At 34.1% G+C, this 23,543-nt stretch overlaps 1 protein-coding gene across 1 annotated transcript in view; it reads right to left on the bottom strand.

Moving 5' to 3' along the window:
• LOC144371266 (uncharacterized) overlaps positions 1-23,543 on the bottom strand; it is a 137,918-nt gene that overhangs the window by 29,470 nt on the left and 84,905 nt on the right. Inside the window, exons 6-7 of the mRNA XM_078033674.1 lie at positions 7,983-9,241; positions 5,284-5,286 (exon numbers count right to left, since the gene is read on the bottom strand). Of these exons, the coding sequence (XP_077889800.1) occupies positions 5,284-5,286; positions 7,983-9,241 (1,262 nt within the window). The remainder of the gene's footprint in view (positions 1-5,283; positions 5,287-7,982; positions 9,242-23,543) is intronic.

Below are 23,543 nucleotides of genomic sequence, written 5' to 3'. Positions count from 1 at the left end.
AGCAGACATTGCATTGGTGGCTGTCTATATTTTGCTTAGACACTGCCTGAGTACATATACATGGTAACTGCACAATAAAATCAGGCTTTATTCCTGCTTGGTCTCTGGAGGTCTTGATTAGCGACTCTATAGCCACACCCTCTTCTACTCTGTTCTGTGGACATCCTCAGGGTTGAGAGAGACCAAGCACTTCTCTGCAGACCCCAAGCTCCCATTACTGGGAAACAAACATGATCCTGCAGGAGGGTTTATTTTTTCTGACTGATATTGCGATGGAAGAGTAAAGATCTGATTTCATCTTTCCTGCTTTATCTTGTTCTGTGGGTCTTAGGGTCACATTTATAAGTGCCTGCTAATGACATAAAAAATTGAGTTTTGAAAAAAAATCTGAAAGTGACCAGGGCAGGATGGATTTCAAGTGTCCTAAATGTTCCCCTAAGCAAAATTGAATTTACACATTTCCATTATTAGATATTACAAAAGGATTTTAGTGATTAAAACCGGATGGACTAATACATAAAAATATTCTTCCATATTCTTGTTAATTATATTTACAAGCCTATAATTTGGCACCATGAATTGGAACTTACCAGCACAGTTATTTGATTTTCTAAAATATTTAATGTACTTCCTCCTGATCATAGTCTCTTATTTGACACTTACCAACTGAAAATTCTTAACCATGTGAGATTCCATTCTATAAAATGAGGTTTGAATGTAGAACCTCATTTCCCTCTAAAAATATCAAAATGTACAATTACTCAAACCATAATTGTTCTATGAGTTATGAAGATGACCAAAGCAAGATTATCAATCAAAATATTAAAACTTATTAATTCCATGGTAATAAGTATAAAATTAGTAGTGTTTAAAATCTCTACATGACATACCATATATAAGTTATGTCCCATGAAGTTATTAAATTGAAAAATAAAGAAGTAAAACTGACATTCCCTATAAGAAAAATTGACTCATTTTAGCAGGATCTCAAAGAAACAAACATCTTTAGAAGACAATATCCTCATTACACCACACAGAACATGGTCCTCTTGAATCCAAAAGTTCTAACAAGCCCAGAGGACCATGTTCTATATGGTGCAATGAGGATATTGTCTTCTGAAGATGTTTGCTTCTTTAAAAAGCAAAGAGCTACTGGAAAAGCTCACTAGAAGATTAAATTTCCTCTACCAATGCCCTTTTTAGAATCCACACTAACTCTGCTTCTGATGACACAGAGGTACTTTATCTCTTGAAAGAGCTGAGCAGAGCACAAACACTTGTAAGTTTTATGGAAAGGATGTTTTTAAGTTCTGTCTCTGCAGATTTGTAATATTAATGTCCGTAGAAAGGCAAGAAGTTCCCACTGGAGAACACAGAACTGTGGCTGCCCCAGTGGGACATGTCATCTCTCTTAATTTTATTGTCTTCTCTGATGGATAACAGCAATCCAAGAGATCTGGGCTTCAAACACTTAAAGTTTCCTGGACACATCTGGAAAATGATCTTGACTGAGATAATTTTCTCATGTTGATAAGAAAACTTAAATTACTCTAATTCTGGTCCTAATCAAATTAGTCCAAACCCGTCCCACAACCTATAATGCCTCTACTTTGATGTAAGGGACTCCTGGCACCCCCATAATTTCCCTAAGCCCTGAAATGTGTGATGGGCCTCTCTGTTCCTAGTTTGCACATGGAGCACACCTTCTTGGGGGTAGTGATGGTTTGGTAAGTCATCTTTAGAAAGTGACAGTCCCGTGGCTCAGGCTCTAAGTGAAATAATAAAATTAAGAAAAGAAGAGGAAGAGCTATAGGTCAAATGTTGTAGAAATCACAGGCAGATGGAAGCTAGTCAGAGTTGAGGCAGAGTCCGAGCTGGAGTCCACTCTAAGAAACCTACATGATCAACTCCACCTTCTCTGAGAGAAAATCATGTAAAAAGTAGGTTCAGTTTCCTGGGTACTGTATATAAATATACATAAAAGCATTAAAGCGCTATATTAAAAAAGGATCCGCATTATCTAGAGTCAAAATAAAGGACAGTCATTTCAAGCAGACCCACTTATGTTCCAGTTGTAGAAATCAGAAGATAGTTCTTGAACACTGCCATTATCAACATGTGAAGGGTTAGTACAAGCATGATAATGAATGAAACATTTGTTTTTTTCTAGAGATAGCTGGAAACGTGGACTAAATGGAAATATATAAAATGAAAACTTATATCCACAGACAGAAATTCCACATAGATAGAATGAGGGAGATTGGAAAACTGAAAAAGAAAGTCATAATAATTGCCAAAGCATGAGTCTTTCAAAGCCACATGAGAGGGAAACATAAAACAGGAAAAGGGTACAAGTCGTTGAACAAGCATTTCAGCATATGAACACTTAGAGAAAGACACATCAAGGGTGGAGGAAAAGAATAACCTCATGCAGCCCCTATCCTGGACCAACCACATAAAAGTTTTGTGCATTTGGTGAATTGGGCTCTGCCTTACTCCCTGGCATAGCCCATTAATCACCAATGTGCCACCTGGAATACTGTCCCTCATATACAATCACTTCCTTGGAGGCTTCTGAATGAGCCATGGCAGAGTGTTGGCCAGTATTCCCAACTTTGTGGAGCCAAAAAGAGCTCATTGGAGAGGTGGAGAATTGCAGACCACACCTTTGTTGTAATGTGGACATGCTGAATAATTAGGTGTTGTTGAGTCCAATCTCTTCATAGCCCTGATTTTTTATAGAATGGAAAATAATTTCATCTCTAATTGTGAGGATTAGGACACAATATACTGAACAAGTGGGTTCCAATCAGTTTAAGAAGGCTCTCTGGGAAGCTGGGCATGGTGGTATTTGCCTGTAATCTCAGCAGCTTGGAAGGCTGAGGAAGGAGGATCATGAGTTCAGAGCCAGCCTCAGTGAAAAAAATTTACTAAGCAGATCAGTGAGATCCTGTTTCTACATAAAATAAGAATAGGGATGTGGCTCAGGGGTTGAGTGCCCCTGAGTTCAACCTTTGTCATCGTACCATTCCCAAAAAAGAAGAATGTCTGGGGAGTGAGTTTTATGCTTTGGATTTATAAGAGCTTTCATGGAGGTTCGAAAGTGTAGAACTAGTATAGAATACGTGGTATGGGCCACACTCTGGGTTGGATGTGCATGCATTTGAATTCAGGCTTTTATATATATATTTATATATATTATAGATTTGATGTTGATCTACTGATGGGATATTTCCTACACAAGGCATGGGTGTGCTTTATTTAAAGTCTGAAATAATAGATTTATATTTTAAACCATCTGCAGCTACATATTGAAAAATAACAGTCATCAGAAAATCATGCATGTGAAGCTAGATCATTTCATGTCTCTATAGAACATGTAGATCTATAAGGCAAGATAGTAAGAGAAACAATAAAACAAAAACATTCATGAACTTGGGATACCATTTAAAAATCTAAGGTGAATGTTGGTCCACAATCTGACTTCCATAACAAGACCCCTATAGCACAAATATTAAAAATCAAGAATAAATAAAGGAGATAGATTCAAACTAAAAAAGCTGCTTCTCAGCAAAAGAAACAATTATGTAAAGAAAGAAACTACAGATTTTATAAAAATCTTTACCACACGTAATTCTGAAAAAGCACTAATGTCTAGGGTATATAAAAAACTCAAAATTAACACAAACAAAAACTAAAATAACCAATTAACAAATGGACTCAGTTACTGAACAGACAACTTCACAGAAGAAATATAAGCCATTAGCAAATATATAAAAAAAACATTCCACCTATCTAGCAAGTAGGAAAATGTAAATCAAAATTACTTTAAGATTTTATCTCACTTCAGTCAGAATGGCAATCATTGATAATGCAGGCAACAATAAATGTTGGTGAGGTTGTGGGGGAAAAGGAACACTCACACATTGCTCATGAGATTGACTCCAAATTGGTGCAACCACCATTGAAAGCAGTATGGAGACGCCTTGAAAATCCAGAATAGAACCATCATTTGACCCAGCTATCCCTCTCTTTGGACTATACCCAAAGGACTGAAAAGCAGCATACTAGGGAGAAACAGCTTCACCAATGTTTACAGCAGCACAATTCACAATAGATAAACCATAGAACCAACCTATGTTTACTTCAACAGATGAATGGATCAATAAAATGTGATATATATATATATATATATATATATATATATATATATATATATATATATGTATATATATAATTTCCCGCATCGATGAAATATTACTTAGCTTTAAAGATGAATGAAACTATGCCATTTGGTGGTAAAAAGATAGAGTTGAAGAATATCATGCTAAGTGAAATAAGCCCCAGCCCCACCTCCCACCCCCCCGACACACAGAAACACAAAGGCCAATTGTTCTCTCCAATAAGTGTATGCTAATTCACAATGGGGGTGAGGAAAAATAGTTATTTGGATTAAGTAGAGATGATTGCAGGAAAAGGAGGGAATATGGGGATAGAAATGATAGTAGAATGAAACAGACATTACATATAATACATAATATATAGAGATGCACAAGCACTCAACAAGGGAGGGGGAGAGAATAGAAATTCAGTGGATTAGACAAAGTTGTATTGAAGAAAAGAAAAGGGAAATAGGAGTACAAATGACAGTAGAATGAATCAGACACAACTTTTTAATGTTTATATATAAATACACCTCAGGGAAGGTCCACACCATGTACACCTCAAGAATAAAATGCTAACTAAAATGAGTTTTACTCCATGTATAATATGTCAAAATTTGCTCTACTATCATGTATACCTAAAAAGAGTAAGAAATTTTAAAAATGACAAGGGAAAATTTGTATACCGAGAAGATTTGTGAGTTAAAAACTCTTCAATGAATGGTAATGTCATTAAGGTTAAGTAAAAGTATAAAAGAGTACCTTGAGTCCCTACAAAACAACAATGTAAATAGAGTTGCCCAAGTCAGTCTGCGCAACTATCATTTATCACAAAATTTTTGGTTTACAATTTTTTTCTATTTGTTTTACAAAGCAGCACAAGAACAATACTTACAAGTTGAGCAGAGAGGAAACATTACAAAGCAGTGTTATGAATACTATGAATAGTGCTGTGGGCACTCAAAGAAAGCATTCTCAGTTTTCTCCCCCATGCAATAAAAAATCATGCAGTTGAAAGATACATTAGTTACTGATTAGATAAAACATGCAAGTGTTTGTGACATTCAGTATGTGGGCAGCTGCTCAACTTCGCAGGTCAGATCCAATAGATAAGGAAGACACTCTCTTCACACAAGACAGTGTTTCCTTGAGTAATACTATGAAAGCAAGAGAGAAAGCAAAGTAACAGACACAGGCAACTGTATTGCCAGACTAGAAAACCCCAACACTGAACCTATGTACTGGGGAGTCCCAAAGAGCTTTTCAGGGTCCTGACTGGGAAGTGCTGGGCAGAGCATCCTCTCCACAGGTGAGAGTCTGAAGTCTTGTTCTAACTTGTATTGAAAGTGAGGTAGAATAAATACAAGTTAGAACAAAGAAAACTTTATTCCATCATCTTCCATGACCTGGTGATTCCCTGAAGAACATCAAGTCCTCCCAAGAGCAGGTCAGATCCTTGAGGAGCGAGTGATAGCCTTGAGATGACTAAATAAATTAAGATTCCAATGAGTGAGCCACCCACCCAGATGCATTGAGAAATCAGCATTCTTTATCTGTTTCATCAAGGACTTCAGACATTATTCAAACAAGAAAAGGGAAGATCTTTAGTATTTTCCTTAGACCTCTAGGACTGAATCTTTCCTCCTGGCCTTATAAAGAGTTTAAACTCTCATATGTAACATGAAGCCAGTTTTCTGCATAAAATAATGTGGAGATAAGCATGAAACCTAGAGATTTGCCCTTTGGAATAAAAAATGTTGTGAATATTATTCTCCTAGAACTTATCATTATATTTCAATAGTTATTTTCCCAAATAAAGTTAAATGAAATGTTGGTGGGTGGTGTTTTGTTGACCCAAATGTTCACATATAAAGAGAATATTGTGTTTTAACTTTTTGAACAGAACTTGTATATGAGAGTCTAAGGTTTATTTCAATCAAAATTGTGTTTCTCTCTCTGTGGTGTCATGGGCTCTTGGAGCTATAAGATCTGAGGAGAGACATGGTTAGTTTATAGTATCTTATAATTACTGGGTTGCAGAGGGTTCTGGGAGACCATGACACATTGTATCTATCATATAATCCAATAAGTATAAGATACATTATATTCTAAATTATTAAATAGAACCAAAGGGTCTACAAAATCAAAATATATAATGAGATAAAAATATGGGGACATAAATGCTTCTATAGTATGTCTTTTTCTTTTTACAGTCATCATTTTACATGTTTCTAGTTACACTTTTTTACTGGGTATGCAAAACTAAAGAAGTGGTCCCAAATTGTGATGTTTTTCCTACACTAGAGGTGAGTATAGTCACCTCAGTGATGAACGTCATATAATTTATGAGGAACTGCATGGTTTCTTCAGTCCAAGAGTGAGGATGGGCCTATGGACCATGTGGATTTCCCAGGAAACTTTAAGACTATTTCCCCCTTTAGCAACCCTGATTTATTGCCTGAATATGCACGTTGGCTCCTAGTCTCTTGGTTCTTTCTTTTCTCCATGATTGGGAGCTTGTATAACTCTCCGGAGTTGTAGATCCCTTAGGGAGTTCTGCTACTTTATAAGGTGAAATGTTAAACTCATAATTCAAACTAGGAATATCTGGGAATATTTTAGTATCCCTAAGCCCTTCCTTTAACTGTCTTAATTTTCCCATAATTACAAACAAGAGAGTATATAATTTACATGAATAATATTCTCCAAATAATACTTGATTATACATGAAATAATAAATGGAGATGTTATAGCATTATTTACCCAACAGAATGCTTTACTATTGCATCGATCCTTTAGAAAAGTGAATAGTGGGAGATGTGTGAACTAATAACATCATTAAATGCATGACAAGGTTAACATTAAGAAATTCACACTTTATTTAGCAACAAATTACATTAGTTATGAAATATAAGTAAAAACGCTCTGTAAAACTTGCATCGTGGACCATGCTTTGACCCTAGGGATGTGAGAAACTTTGCAAGTTCAAAGTCAGTCTTCATAACTTAGTGAGGACCTATGCAACTTAGCAAACCCTATCTCTAAATAAAAAAGAAAAAAATCTGAGGATGTAGTTTACTGAGTAAGTGTCTCTAACTTTAAGGAGCTCTGAAAATTTTAAATTTGCACAATTCTATACTTGTATTTCCTTATTTCTATAATATCAACTAAAGATGTTAAGAAAAATTTAAACAAATGTCCAAAGCAATTACCCATTTTCTACATTTAAATGACTTTTCCCTCCTAAATCCCAAATACTTCAGGGGATGGGCTATAGATATGAAACTTACTACCATCTTTATATTTGTCAAGGTGTGTTTGTAAATATTTTGCTGTTATCTAAGGTACACACTTTGAACAGATGCTACTCCACATTTGCTACAGATATGAGGTCAGTAATTAAAAAATGTGGGAAATTTGAATACAGTCTTGGGCACATTCTTTAGGTTTCTATATGCTATAAATCCTCCAGTGTTTTAAAAATGTTTGATCAATGGCCAAAAGCTTTGCAAAAAATTTTCCCCATCTTCTCTCACTCGTATGAATTCCGAGGTGCTGAGTAGGATGTGAACAACTATTGGAGACTCTGTCACCTATTTTATATTTATATGATTTCTGTGCTATCATATCTCTGGTGTGAAATAGTGTTGAATTACTGTGAAATAGGGTTGATTCATCCTTAAAGACATTGATGCAATGTTTTCATTGTAAAACTTATCTCAAGTATAAAATCTTTAATGTTTAGTAAGATGTGATCTTCAATATTAAAAGCTTTGCCATTCTTCACATTTATAGGACTTCTCTCTAATATGGGTTCGCTGATGTCGAGTAAGTGATGATTGTTGATTAAAATCTTTGCCACATTCTCTACATTTGTAGGGCTTCTCTCCAGTGTGGATTTGCTGGTGCTGAGTAAATGATGATTTTTGATTGAAACTCTTGCCACACAATTTACATTTGTAGGGCTTCTCTCCAGTATGAATCCTTTTGTGACGATCAAGATGTGAGATGCTATTAAAAGCTTTTTCACATTCTTTACATTTGTAGGGCTTTTCTCCAGTGTGAATTCTCTGGTGCTGAGTAAGTGGCCATCTTTCCCTAAAAGTTTTGCCACATTCTTCACATTTGTAGGGCTTCTCTCCAGTATGAATCCTTTTGTGACAATTAAGCTGTGAGATGGTATTAAAAACATTGCCACATTCTTTACATTTGTAGGGCTTCTCTCCAGTGTGGATTCGCTGGTGCTGAGTAAGTGATGATTTGTGACGGAAAATTTTGCCACACACTGTACACATGTAGGGCTTCTCGCCAGTGTGCATTCTCAGGTGCCGAATAAGATCTATTTTTTGATTAAAACTTTTGCCACATTCTTTACATTTGTAGGGCTTCTCTCCAGTGTGGATTCGCTGGTGCTTAGTAAGTGATGATTTTTCACTAAAACTCTTGCCACATACATTACATTTGTAGGGTTTCTCTCCAGTATGAATCCTGTTGTGGCAATCAAGATTTGAGTTTGTATTAAAACTCTTGCCACACACTTTACATTTGCAGGGCTTCTCTCCAGTATGAATCCTGTTGTGGCGATCAAGATTTGAGTTTCTATTAAAGCTCATGCCACACACTTTACATTTGTAGGGCTTCTCTCCAGTATGAATCCTGTTGTGGCCATCAAGATTTGAGTTTCTATTAAAACTCTTGCCACACACTTTACATTTGTAGGGCTTCTCTCCAGTATGAATCCTTTTGTGACGATTACGCTGTGAGATCCTATTAAAAGCTTTGCCACACTCTTTGCATTTGTAGGGCTTCTCTCCAGTGTGGATTCGCTGGTGCTGAGTAAGTGATGATTTTTCACTAAAACTCTTGCCACACACAATACATTTGTAGGGTTTCTCTCCAGTATGAATCCTGTTGTGGCGATCAAGATTTGAGTTTCTATTAAAGCTCATGCCACACACTTTACATTTGTAGGGCTTCTCTCCGGTATGAATTCTCTGGTAATTTTGAAGGCTTGGGTTTTTACTGAAACCTTGGCAAAATAGTTTACATATGTGGGGCATCATTCGAAGGTTTGTCCACTGGTGACAAATAAGATTTGAGCTTTTATTAGAAGTTTTGTCACATTCTTTGCATTTGCATGGCATGTCTTCTGTATGAACACTGTGATGTTGAGTAAAGTTTTTGAGTGCATTGCATTCTTCACATTGATAGTTTTTCTCTGCAGAATAAAATTTGGTGTTGAGTAAGGGTTGAAAAACTTTTTAAGGCTTTCCCACACTTTTTACATTTACAAGTCTCTCTTTCAGTCTAAATCCTCTGATACATAACAAGTTGTAACTTTTCACTAAAAGTTTTTTCACATTCTTTAAATTTGTAGAATTTATCACTATCATAGTATCTTCTGTGTTTAAAAAATATATCAAAGCATTTGCTGTCTCAATATCTTCTATACTTATAGGACTCTCTTTCTCTATAAATTTTCTTGTATTAAGAAAGCTTTGCACTGTGGTTAAGAGCTTTTTCAGATATGTTACACTGCAGGTTTTTTCTTGGCTATGAATATTTTAATGAATAATAGTTTTTGATCACTAAAGTAAGACTTTCCTACATTTTTCATCTTGGTAAATTTCCTTTAGATAAAGACTAGGATTTCTCTATATCCATAATTTTTATCACCAATATAAATATATTGGTCATTACTCAGGGTAGAGATATGGCTTTTTGTGTTACTTATAGCATTATCTATATAGTTCACTTTCCAGAAATCTGTATCAGAATTGTCATTGAGCAACAGTGGGGAAGTAAAAACTTTTCTACAATTCTTACTATTATCTATTTGGGCACAAGAAAAAATTCAACTTTTTTTTCAGAAAAATAAACATTTTATAAAGAGACTCTCAAAAGAATCACTTTTAGAAATAACTTTTCTGTGTAAATGTTTGACTGGAATTTTAAATCAGTGCTACTTTTATAATTAGCCAAGTTGAAAACTGATGCATGGACTAGATTTCAAATTTTAAACATTGCATTTCAGTTCAAAAATGGCTATGGATTTATCCTTAAAGACATATAAATCTCCTCAAAATAAATGAAATACATTGAATTTTTTTTTCAGATATTAATTTTCTCTGGTGTCTTTTGACCATAAAATTTTTATCATAAATAGGGACTACTGATTGATTTTGTCTATTATAATACAATTTTTGAACTTTACTCTCAACTATATTTTCCCATTGTTTTCCTTGTTGTATATAGTCAAAGTCACATTTTCCATATCTTCCCTCTCTCTCTCTTTTATTCCCTGCTCTGGTGAAATTTGTCGAGGTTGATGAGAAGTCATGGCTGTAATAAATAAAAATAACAAACATGTTTACTTACTGTAATGGGCTGAGTATATTTTGCAAACCTAAGAAATTACAGCAAAAAATATCATCAGCAGGGGAGTGGATTATTAAATCCAAGTTCATCAGTACTCTAGAAATATATAGATAAAATAAAAATACACACAGAAAATTATTTTGAAGATTTTCCTAATCATCTTTGTGTTCACAGTATCAAAGATGAGTACATTATTATGGAGAGTAATATAGTAGAGAAAAATACATTGTGTTACACAAAGATTTTCCTCTTTTAGAATATATTTTAAAAATCTACCAACTTTCTTCTGTTTCATTAAATTATAAAAACATAAAATATGTGAATATTTGGGAAATGTTCAAAAAGGGGTTCCTGCTTACCAACAGAAAAAAAAAACATGGCTAAATCGACTGTAAGCAAAGTTATGAATCACTCAAAGGGAATAGTCAATTATCATTTAAAATAAGTTTACTGAACTAAACCAACACAAAAAAAACAGAATAAAAATTAGTCAAGAATTGTTAATAGTAATAATCAGAAAATGTATGTTGAAAGACTTTCTTTAGAAAACGTCTGAAAGAGTCAGGGGTGGTTGTTCATAGCAACATAGGAGGTTGAGCTAGAGCATCAAAATTTGAAGGCCAAAGTAAAAAATGCAAAGTGCTAAATCGCCCTTTATTTCTCTTTCCAGTACTAATAAACACATCTCAGAAAATAAAAAAATATGAAACATCCAAGCAGCTCAGTTTTCTCCAAGTTGTAAAAACTCAAAGTAGGTTTTAATCCAAGTTTAAAAACTCAGGATACTGAGAGCATCCAATAAAAAAAGATAAGTCACCTAGAAATGTGTAACCATATAATTGTGAAATCCTTAGTCGAATCTTCAAAACACAGGAAGGAATTCAAGTCTATCTATATTCAAGGGATGAAAGAATAAAATTATCAACCAAGACATTATATTCACAGCTACTACCTTTCAAAAGAGAAGGAAAATGAAGACTTTAAACATATAAAAATATACACACTATTCATCAACACTGGATCTGTTCTCCAAAATGTACTAAAGGTAATCCTTCATAATAAAATGTAAGTGCACATCATCATAAGTCATATAAAATTTTAAACATTTCTTGGCAAATTAATTCTATTTTATTGTAATGACAGGTCTCCGAACATGTAATTTTGCAATAGAATTTGAAAGAAAAAAGCATACCAGCAATACTGTTAATAGGCATATATACCTGTAACAAAAATATGATTTTAAAAGGACAAATAAATATCAGTTTTTTAATAAAGTGAAGTCAAGTTGATACTCATACAAAGTATGAGTACGAGATTCTTCATTATTAGATTTTTTGTTGGCAAATGCAAGATTACAAAATTCTGATCAAAACAAAACTTGGATATCTGAATTAACTTTAAATATTGCAATTGGACATAGTCTACAGGATACTCTAAATCTAAGAACACACACATAATAAAAGCAAAGAGATATAATAATGACACATGCAAAAGTGATCGAACAAAACCTGGCCTGTCTAAATTATAATACACAAAACATAGTTTAAGACAGTTATAGGACATAGAAGGCATTTTAAATTAGAAATAACTTTGAAAAGAGGCAAATAGAGAAAAGGACCCTATCCCTAGGTTTTGAATTAAGAGTGAATACATTCGCTACGTACTTCATACTTCCCAAAAACACAAAGAAAACACCCAGAGGGTTGAATTAAAACAAAGAATCACTGACATACTAAGAGACATAAATGCCCACTTACTGAAAAGGGAAATAGAGTGAAGCAAAATGGTAATCACAAAGCATAAGACTTTGAAAATATTTTGAAACTACTATAGACTTATAGAATCCCTGTTCTTAATGACAAGTGGGATATTATGCTGGCTAGATCAATTTTATATATTAAAACAAAGGTTAATAAATATTTAAGTGATAGTTATTTTGTAACCAACATGGAATAAATATTTGAAGTCAAAAGTGGTAGGGATTTTCAAAAATCCCTAAATATGTGTCAGTTGATTGAACACTCTTGGGCATGCTGTTGTTCAAAATTGAAAGATTAAATTTAAAGATGTTTATACGACTTAAAGTTAACTAGAGGCTCCATGTAGTATTCGTCAACCTCCTATTGTTAAAAAAAAATTTTTTTTGCAGAGAAATCTATCCTTTAAATTGTATAAATATCCTCCAAAATACAAATAAGACTATTTGCCTGCTAAAAAAATATACTAAAAGTTAAAGCATTCAACTGTAAATGTAAACATGGAGTTAGGTAAACGGAGTTCTTAGTGAGTGTGGCAATAAGCCCTCACATCAATAGCAAATTGAAAACATTGCACACCAGTGTCGTTTGATTGTTATTCAACAGAGCCATCATAAGGGACACAAACCAAATATCCCTTGAGAAGAATGATGAGCAATATTGGAATATAGAAACTATAGAACTTTGTAGTCAAAAAATTTATTCTAATTATATATTTTACAAAATGTATGTATACTAGGTTAACTGATATGTCACAGAGAGAATACTGCAGAATTCTAGAACTTGAAAACATCTGTAAACTAAAGGAGCAGCTTTCTGAACAAAAGAGAATAGTTTTGTGATGAGATGACAAAAATAGGCCCTTGCTTTCTAGGCATTCTTTTTTTTTTTTTTTGAGATGAAAACTTTGTAGAGATCTATTAATAAAAATTTGAATTAATTTTACTGAAATGTATATTTAAAATTTTGGAGACAGTAAGTTGTATTTTCTGGATTTCATTACAATGAAAATTAAAAGATAAAGAGAATTGCAACATTTCTCAAAGCTATATTTCAAATAATGTGGTCTTTACTTTATAAATAAGAACAAGCTCATCCATATACAAATGATGAGCATGCATGTAATCTCAGCTACTAGGAAGTCTGAGGCAAGTGAATTGCAAATTCAAGACATCCTCAATAACTTAGTGAGAACCTCTCTCCAAATATGAGTGAAAAGGAGCTTGGGGTGTAGTTCAGCATGAGAGTATCACTGTCATCAATCCCCATTACACTTATGCATAGAAAACTTCAATTTCTACATACATGGGCAGAATCAAAAGCCAATCAAGATAAAATACAAAAGTCATGGACGAAAGAGGCTTAAATTTATACAAGCAAAAGCACATATAATATTATTGGCAATACAAACATGAATCATACATATCTTAGTTTGTGAAGCAATTAACTGATATGAGGAGACCCAGTCTTTAACAGGGAACCTACTGTATATATTAAAAAAAAAAACAAGCAATTTGTAAGTATCTACCAATGTATTATTTTACAAATCCTAAACTCAAATAAAACTTACACCATCTCTCAAAACAGCAGTCATTGTCCAACTTGACATTCATTCCATGGCAGATAATTTCACAGAAAATCCATTACACACATCAGAAAAAACACTGATAAGGAAATTTTAGTGAAAAAATGTACAAATAAGATTCGAGAAACTGACTTATGATAGTAATGTATTACAATGGGTGGACCTAGAGGTCTCCAGAAATGTGCAAAACATTCCTGCAAATAATAGAATAAGGGCTGGAGTTGTAGAGTAGTGTTAGAGAGCTTGCCTAGCATGTGTGAGACCCTGGGTTCAATTCTCAGCACCATATATGGATAAATAGGAAATTCATTAATAACTAAAAATATTTTTAAAATTATGGAAGAGCTGTCAGATAATATTGACACTCACAAGGCAAGGGGAATGTTTTGTTGTTAATTTGAATGTATGAAGAAAAAGCAGGATACTACATAATTTTAAAGCACAAAACACAGGACAGGTTTTTCTGATAACAAGAGAAAGAATTCAAAGCTTCTCAAAAATAATTTCTGCTGGATAATGTCTCAATGAACATTTTTGATTATAGGCTTCCTCCCCTACCTCAACTATGTCCTCTGCTATATGCGGGCCACAGGATTTGACATCACTGCATTCCTCTAAGTCAATTATACTTCAAGAGAAAGATATATATCTTGCCACCAAAAGAAAACATTAATGGTGAAAGTAAACATTAACATTTTCTTGTCAGCACCAAGAACTACCCCATCTTCTTTATTGAAAGCATAAATCTGCAACACATTCTTGTGGAGAAGTTCCCAAAAGATATACCTCAAGGGAAGAAAATTAAATAATGATTATTAGGAATTTTGAAGGAAAGTTATGCTCACCCACAAAGACTAGGTTGCTGTAGTTCTCCAACATCACTTCTCTATATAAATTCTGCTGGGCAGGATCCAGGCATTCCCATTCCTCCTCAGAGAAATCAATAGCGACATCCCCGAATGTCAATGGCTCCTGAAAAAAAATTGTTAGAAAAATAGAACATGGATCAAACCACTATTCAGTTTTTAATTTGAATTAAGAGTTTGTAGAACTGACTGTCATGTAGGAAAGTGACTTTAATTATGTAATAAGATACTTTCCATTATCCAATTCAGAGGAAAATACATGAGTCCAAATACAGTATATATATACCATATCAGAGTGATGTGAAGGATATATACCATAACCCAAGCACTGAATAAAAGCCAAACTCCTAACTTTTGTGTCATCAGTGAATGTGAAATTTGGCAGAAATACCAGATGCAAATCAGACATGTCAAAGATATTCTCATAAGGTGATTGTGTACAAGGGAGAAAAAAGACTGGTTAAATAGCTTTTGAAAACAGTCTTGTTCCTATTCTCTCTGCTTTCTATCCATGAGATAGATTGAGATCCCCAATACAATTAGTTTCAAGTATAATCCATGAAACATTCCCAATGTGTAAAATATTCATAAAATATTAATGTTTGGAGGCAGGTAAAATGACACTTCCACCTCGTGAAAAGACAAACTTGAAATATTTCAAGTTCTATAAGCAGTTCAACGAATGAATCAATTTGGTACAATAGAATGAACAATGGGTCACAGAAGACTTCAAGGAGGAGATTAAAAAATTCTTAGAGGTAAACAAGAACACAGACACAACATATCAAAAGCTCTTGGACACCATGAAAGCAGTACTAGGAGGAAACTTCGTTGCATGCAGTTCATTCCTTAAAAGAAGAAAAAGGCAATCATTAATCTCATACTTCATCTCAAAGCCCTAGAAGAAGAAATAAACAGCACAAGCAGTAGAAGGCAAGAAATAATTAAAATTAGAACTGAAGTTGAATTAAAAAAAAAACAATTAAACCTTGACAAAATGTTGGTTCTCTGACAGACCCCTAGCTAGGCTACTTAAGAGAAGGAGAGAGAAAATTCAAATTACCAGCATACATAATGAAAAAGGCAGTATCCCAACAGACACCTCAGAAATAAAGAGGATATTTAGAAATTATCTTGAAAATGTATACCACAATAAAATAGAAGAAATTGAAGGCATCAACAAATTTCTTATGTCATTTGATGTGCCCAGATTGAACCAGGAAGACATACACAATTTAAACAGACCAATATTAAATGATGAAATACAAGAGCCATCAAAAGCTTATCAACCAAGAAAAGCCCAGGCCCAGAAGGATACAATGCCGAGTTAAACAAGACCTTTAAAGAAGAAATTCAAAATACCAATATTCTTCAATTTATTTCAGAAAATACAGAAAGAGGCAGCACTTCCAACCTCATTCAATGAGGCCAATATCACCCTGATTCCCAAACCAGGCAGGGACAAATGAAAGAAAGAAAACATCAGGCCAATATCTTGAATGAACATAAATTCAAAAATTCTGAATAAAATTCTGCCAAATTAAACACAAAAACATATTAAAAAGGGCGTGCACGAAGATCAAGTGGGGTTTGTCCAGGAATATAGGGTTGGTTCAATATATAGAAATCAATAAAGGTAACTCATCACATCAATAGACTTAAAAATAAAAATCATATGATCATCTCAAGAGACACAGAAAAGCCATTTGACAAAATAGAGCACCCTTTCATGTTTAAAATATTAGAAAAACTTAAGATAACAGGAACATACCTCAACATCATACTGGCTCTCCACATTAAGCCTAAGGCCAACATCATTCTAAAGGGAGAAAAACTGAAGGCATTCTCTCTAAAAAGTTGAACAAGACAGGGGTGCTCTCTCTCACCATTTCTATTCAACATATTTCTTGAAACACTGGCCAGAGCAATTAGACAGATGTAAGAAATTAAAGGAATAACTACAGGAAAAGAACTTAAATTAGCACTATTTGCCGACAATACGATTCTATACCTAAAAGACCCCAAAAGTACCACCAGAAACTTCTAGAACTAAAAATGAATTCAGCAAAGCAGCAGGATATAAAATTAACACACATTAAAAAAAGGCATTTCTGGATATCAGTGACAAAGCCCCAAGAAAGAAATAAGAAAACCTACCCCATTTACAGTAACTTCAAAAAAAGAAAACATTAGATACTTGGGAATCAACTTAATAAAGAGGTGAAAGATTTATACAAGGAAACCTACAGAACCTACAGAAAGAAAGAAATCAAAGAAGACCTTAGAAGATGGAAAGATCTACCTTACTCTTGCATAGGCAGAATAAATATTATCAAAACGACCATACAAGCAAAAGCACTATACTAATGGAATGCAATTATGAAAAACTCCCAATGACATTTCTCATAGAAATAGAAAAAGCAATCATGAAATTCATCTGAAAAAGAGAGAAGCCCAGAATAGCTAAAGCAATTTTAAGCAGGAAGAGCAAAGCAGGTGGTATGACTATACCAGTCCTTAAACTATAAGACAGAGCAATCATAACAAAAACAGCAAGGTATTGGCACTAAAACAGGCTGGCAGACCAATGGTATAGAATAGAGGACACATAGACTAACTCACAAAATTACAATTATCTTATATTGGACAAAGGTGCCAAGAACATGCATTAGAGAAAAGATAGCCTCTTCAACAAATGGTGCTGTGAAAACTGGAAATCCATTTTCAAAAAACTGAAATTAAAACCCTATCTCTCACAATGCACAGAACTCAACTCAAAGGGAATCAAGGACCTACAATTTAAATCAGAGACTCTGCATCTAATAGACAAAAATGTAGGCCATAATCTTCATAACATGGGGCTAGGCCGCCCCAACTTCCTTAATAAAATGCCTATAGCACAAGAATTGAAACCAAGAATCAAAAAATGGGATGGATTAAAATTAAAAAGTTTCTTCTCAGAAAAAAATCTGAGGTGATCAGAGAGCCTACATCCTGTAGGCTCACACACCAGATAGAGAACTAATGTCTAGTATATAAAAAACTCAAAATGCTAAGTACCAAAAAAAAACAATAATTTAACCAACAAATTGGCCAAGGACCTGAACAGACACTTCTCAGAAAAGAATGTAGAATCAATCAACAAATATTTTAAAAAATGTTCATCATCTCTTGCAAGTAGAGAAATGCAAATCAAAACCACTCTAAGATATCATATCACTCCAGTCAGAATGGCAGCTATCATAAAGAAAAACAAAAATTGTTGGCAAGGGAAAAGGCACACTCATACACTGCTGGTGGGACTGCAAATTGGTGAAAACAACATGGAAAACTGTATAGAGATTCCTTGGAAATCTGGGAATGAAAAAAACAGTTTACCCAGCTATTCCTCTTCTCGCACTATTCTCAGAGGACTTGAAAACAGCATACCATAGAGTCATAGCCATGTCAATGTTTATAGCAGCACAATGCAGAATAGCAAACTGTGGAGCCAACCCAGATGCCCTTCAGTGGATGAATGGATAAAAATATGGTGCATATATACACAATACAATTTTACTCAGCAATAATAAAATCATGGCAATTGCAAGTAAATGGAGAAGTGAAGTGAGGCTAACCCAAAAAATAAATTTTGAATGGTTTCTCTGATATAAGGAGGCTGACTATAGTGGGGTAGGGAGAGGGAGCTTAAGAGAAATAGATGAATTCTACATAGGGCAGAGGGGTTGGAGGGGAGGGGAAGAGGCAGGGGATTAGCAGTGATTGTGGAATGTGATGACACCATTATACAAAGTACATGTATTAAGACCCAAAATGGTGCCAACGTACCTTATATAGAACCAGAGATATAAAAAATTGTGATATATATGATTATTACGATTTGTATTGCAGAAAGAAACGAGTACATATATAATGGCATAAATTAGCATGAATATACTTTCTGTACAGAGATATGAAAATTTGAGCTCTATGTGTGTGATAAGAATTGTAATGCATTCCACTGTTGTCGTGTATTTAAAAAAATAAATTTTTTAAAAAAAAGGTATTGAAACCCATTGGGGAAACGATAAGCCTACATGGCTATATATCTTAAAAACAGACCTGAAAGGGAAGACGCATGAACAACATGAGAAACCAAGAAAGAATGTACCCCAAACAAAGATGTTACATTATTAGAATCCATGGTCAGAATAGCAGGATAAATGGGAGAAGGTACACAATTTTCTGTGAATTAAAGGATGATATGAGAGCAAATACAGGCAGCAAAGGATTATTTTGATAAATAGTTACATAAGCAAATACAGAAAGCAAAAGATTCCTTCAATAAGGACATAGAGATTTTGAAAAAAAAAAAACAGAGATTCTTGAAATGAAGGAAACAGTAAACCAAATTAAGAACTCAATAGGAAGCATCTCCAACAGAATAGATCACTTGGAAGACAGAACCTCTGACATTGAAGGCAAAGTATATAATCTTGAAAAAATAAAGTTGACCCCAGTGAAGATGGTGAGAAACCATGAGCAGAAGATTCAAGAATTGTGAGATAATATGAAAAGACCAAATTTACAAACTATTGGTATAGATGAAGGCATAGAGGTCTAAACTACACTAATAGACAATCTATTCAATGTAATAATACCAGAAAAATTTCCAAACATGTAGAGTGAATTGGGAAATCAAATACAAGGATCGTATAGGACATCAAATGAACAAGATCACTACAGGTCTACACCAATGCACATCATAATGAAAATACCTAGGATACAGGAGAAGCAGAGCATTTCAAAAGCCACAAGAGAAAGGAATCAAATTACATATGGGGAAAACCAATCAGGATCTCTGATTTCTGAACTGAGACGCTGAAATCTACAAGATCCTGCAACAATATAAACCTAGCTCTGAAAAAAATGGATGCCAATCAAGAAGCATGCCCAGAAAAATTAAATTTTGATTAGCAATTAGATTTCGATTCAGATGTTATTTTATGAGAAAATAAAAACCTTCCATCATACACAAAATTAAAAGATTTTACAATTAGAAACCTGCACTACAGAACATCCTTGGCAAATATTCCATGAGGAGGAAATGAACAACAATAAAAAATCAGAAAAGGGTAGTATCACTCTAAAGGAAAAAGCTATCAGAGAGAAACTGACTTAGTTAAATACCAAAAATAAACAAAAATAACTGGGAATACAAATCTTGTCTCAATAATTACTCTGAAAGTTTAGTTCCAACTCAGCAATCAAAAGACAGGCAGACTGGATTTAAAAGACCAACAATATGCTGCCTCCAAGAGACTCATATCATAGGAAAAGACACCTACAAACTGAAGGTGACAGGTTGGAAAAAAAATATCACTCAGGCTGGGGCTGGGACTAAGGCTCAGTGGTACAGCACTCGCCTAGCACATGTGAGGCTCTGTATTTTATCCTCAGCACCACATAAAACTAAATAATAAAGGTATTGTGTCCATATACAAAAAAATAAATATTAAAACACATACCACTCACGTGGACTTGGAGGCAAGCAGGGGTTTCCATTCTTATATCAGATAATGTGGACTTCAACTGAAAGTTAATCAAAAGGTATAAAGAAGGACACTACATTCTGCATAAAGGAACCATACACCAACAAGACAGAACAATTATAAATATACACACCCCCCAAAACAATGGAGCATCTATGTTCAAACAGACGCTTCTCAAGTTTAAGGGCCAAGTAGACCACAAGACAATAATTCTGGGTGACTTTAACACACCTCTTTTACCACTGGATTGATCTTCCAAACAATATCCAGACAGAAACTATGGAACTCAATAATACAATCAACAACTTAGATTTAACTGACATACATAGAATATATCATCCTTCAACAGGTGAAGAGACTTTCTGCTCAGCAGCAAATGGATCCTTCTCTAAAATAGACCATATGTCATGCAAAAAGCAACTCTAAGCAATACAGAAAAGTAAAGAAACTACCCTGCATTCTATCAGATCATAATGGAATGACATTAGAAATCAATAATAAAAATAGAAGCTACTCCAACACCTGGACACTAAATAATATGCTAGTGAATGAACAATGGGTTGCAGAAAACATCAAAGAGGAGATTTTAAAATTCTTAGAAGTGAATGAGGACACAGATACAATATATCAAAATCTCTGGGACACTATGAAGGCATTACTAAGAGAAAAGCTTATTGCATGGAGTTCATTCCTTAAAAAAAGAAAAAGTCAAATAAATGACCTAAAATTATATTTCAAAGCCATTGGAAAAACAATTAATCAACACCAAAAACAGTAAAGAACAGAAAATAATTAAATCAGAGGTGAGATCAATGAAATTGGAACAAAAGAAGCAAATAAAAATTGACAAAGTGACTGGTAATGGTACCACCATATGACCCAGCTATCCCACTCCCTGGTCTATACCTAAAGAACTTAAAAACAGCATACTACAGGGACACAGTCACAATGTTTTTAGCAGCACAATTTACAAGAATTAAACTGTGGAGCAAACATAGATGACCTTAAGTGGATGAATGGATTAAGAAAACGTGGCAGTTCTACACAATGGAATATTACTCAGCAATAAAAGAAAATAAAATCATGGCATTTGTAGGTAAATGGGTGACATTGGGGAAGATAATGCTAAGTTAGCCAAACCCAAAATAACAACTGCTGAATGTTTTCTCTAATATAAGGAGGCTGACTCATAGTGGGGTAGGGAGGGGGAGCATGGGAGGAAGAGATGAATTCTAGATAGGACAGTGTGGTGGGAGGAAAAGAGAGGAGAAAGGGATTAGCAAGGATGGTGGAATACAATAGACATCCTTTTCCAAAGTACACGTATGAACACATGAATTGATATCAACATACTTTATATACAGAGATATGAAAAATTGTGCTGTATATGTGTAGTAAGAATTGTAATATATTGTGCTGCCATATATTTTAAATTTTTTTTTAAATTTTGAAAATGAAAAGTTCGCTCTTTGAAAAACAAATACATTTGATAAAACCTTATCCATGCTACCGTAGAGAAGGAGAGAAATACTCCAATTCCTAAAAATCCATGATGAAAAAGGAAATATCACCATGAACATTAGAGAAATACAGAAGATAACTACAAATTATTTTGAAAATTTGTACGGCAATAAAACACAATAAATTGAAGTCATCAACAAATGTCTAGAATCATGTGACTTACTCAAACTGAATAAGTTAAACAGATAATTTTCAAGCAATGAAATAGAAGATACCATCAAAAGCCTACCAACCAAAAAATAAATAAATAAAGCCCAGGACTCAATAGATACAAGACCTTCAAAGAAGAACTAACACCAACACTCCTCAAATTATTCTATGAAATATAAAAAAAGGGAGCACTTCCAAACTTACTCTATAAGGCCAATATCTCCTTCATTCTAAAATCAGACAAACACAAAAAAGAAAGTGTACTTCAGACCAATACCTCTAAAAAGCAGAAGCAAAAATTCTGAGTAAAATTCTGGCAAATAAAATACAAAAACATATCAAAAAGATGGTTCATCATGATCAAGTGGGATTCATTCAGGGATGCAAGGTTGGTTCAACATACAGATATCAAAAAATGTAATTCATCACATCAGTAGATTTAAAGATAAGAACCTTATGATCATCTCAACAAATCAGAAAATCATTTGACAAAATACAGCACCCGTTCATGTTCAAAACACTAGAAAAACTAGGGATAAAAGGAACTTCCCTCAACATTTTAAAAGCTCTCTATGCCATGCCTCAGGCCAAAATCATTCTAAATGGAGAAAAACTGAAGGCATTCCCTCCAACATTGAAACAAGACAGGGATGCCCTCTCTCACCACTTCTATTCAATATAGTTCTTGAAACACTGGCCAGAGCAATTAAACAGATGAAAGAAATTAAAGAATAAGTATAGGAAAAGATGAACCTAACCTAGCACTATTTGCTGATGATATGATTCTGTACATAGAAGACTCAAAAACGCCACTAGAAATCTTCTAGAACTAGAATTCAGCAAAGTAGCGGGATATAAAATCAACACCCATAAATGAAAGGCATTTCTGTATATCAGTGACAAATCCTCTGAGACAGAAATGAGGAAAACTACCCCATTCAAAATATCCTCAATAAAAAAAGATACTTGGGAATCAACAAGAGGTCAAGGATCTATGCAATGAAAACTATGCAACACTAAAGAGAAATCAAAGACCTTAGAAGATGGAAAGATTTAACTTGATCTTGAATAGGCAGAATCAATATTATCAAAATGGCCCTACTCCCAAAAGCACTCTACAGATTTAATGCAATTCTGATCAAAATCCCAATGGCATTCCTCATAGAAATAGAAAAGCAAACATGAAATTTATCTGGAAAAATAAGAGACCCAGAATAGCTAAAGAAATCCTTAGAAGGAAAAGGGAGGCAGGTGGCATTGCTATACCAGACCTTAAACTATACTACAGAGCCACAGTAACAAAAACAGCATGGTTCTGGCATCAAAAAAGGCTGGTAGACCAATAGCCAAGAATAGAGGACACAGAGACCAACCCACAAAACCAAAATTATCTTATTTTAGACAAAGGTGCTTAAAATATGCACTGGAAAAAAAGAGATCATCTTCAACAAATGGTGCTGGGAAAACTGGAAATCCATATGCAACAAAATAAAATTGAATCCCTCTCTCTCACCATGCATAAAAGTTAACTCAAAATGGGTCAAGGATCTAGGAATTAAACCAAAGACTCTCCAAAGAGAAGATAAAGTAGG

Source organism: Ictidomys tridecemlineatus, chromosome 16, assembly GCF_052094955.1.
Source record: "Ictidomys tridecemlineatus isolate mIctTri1 chromosome 16, mIctTri1.hap1, whole genome shotgun sequence".
In the NCBI taxonomy this organism is placed as follows: Eukaryota; Metazoa; Chordata; class Mammalia; order Rodentia; family Sciuridae; genus Ictidomys; species Ictidomys tridecemlineatus.
Note: the sequence above shows the minus strand (reverse complement) of the source record. Positions and strands in the feature narration are given on the sequence as shown.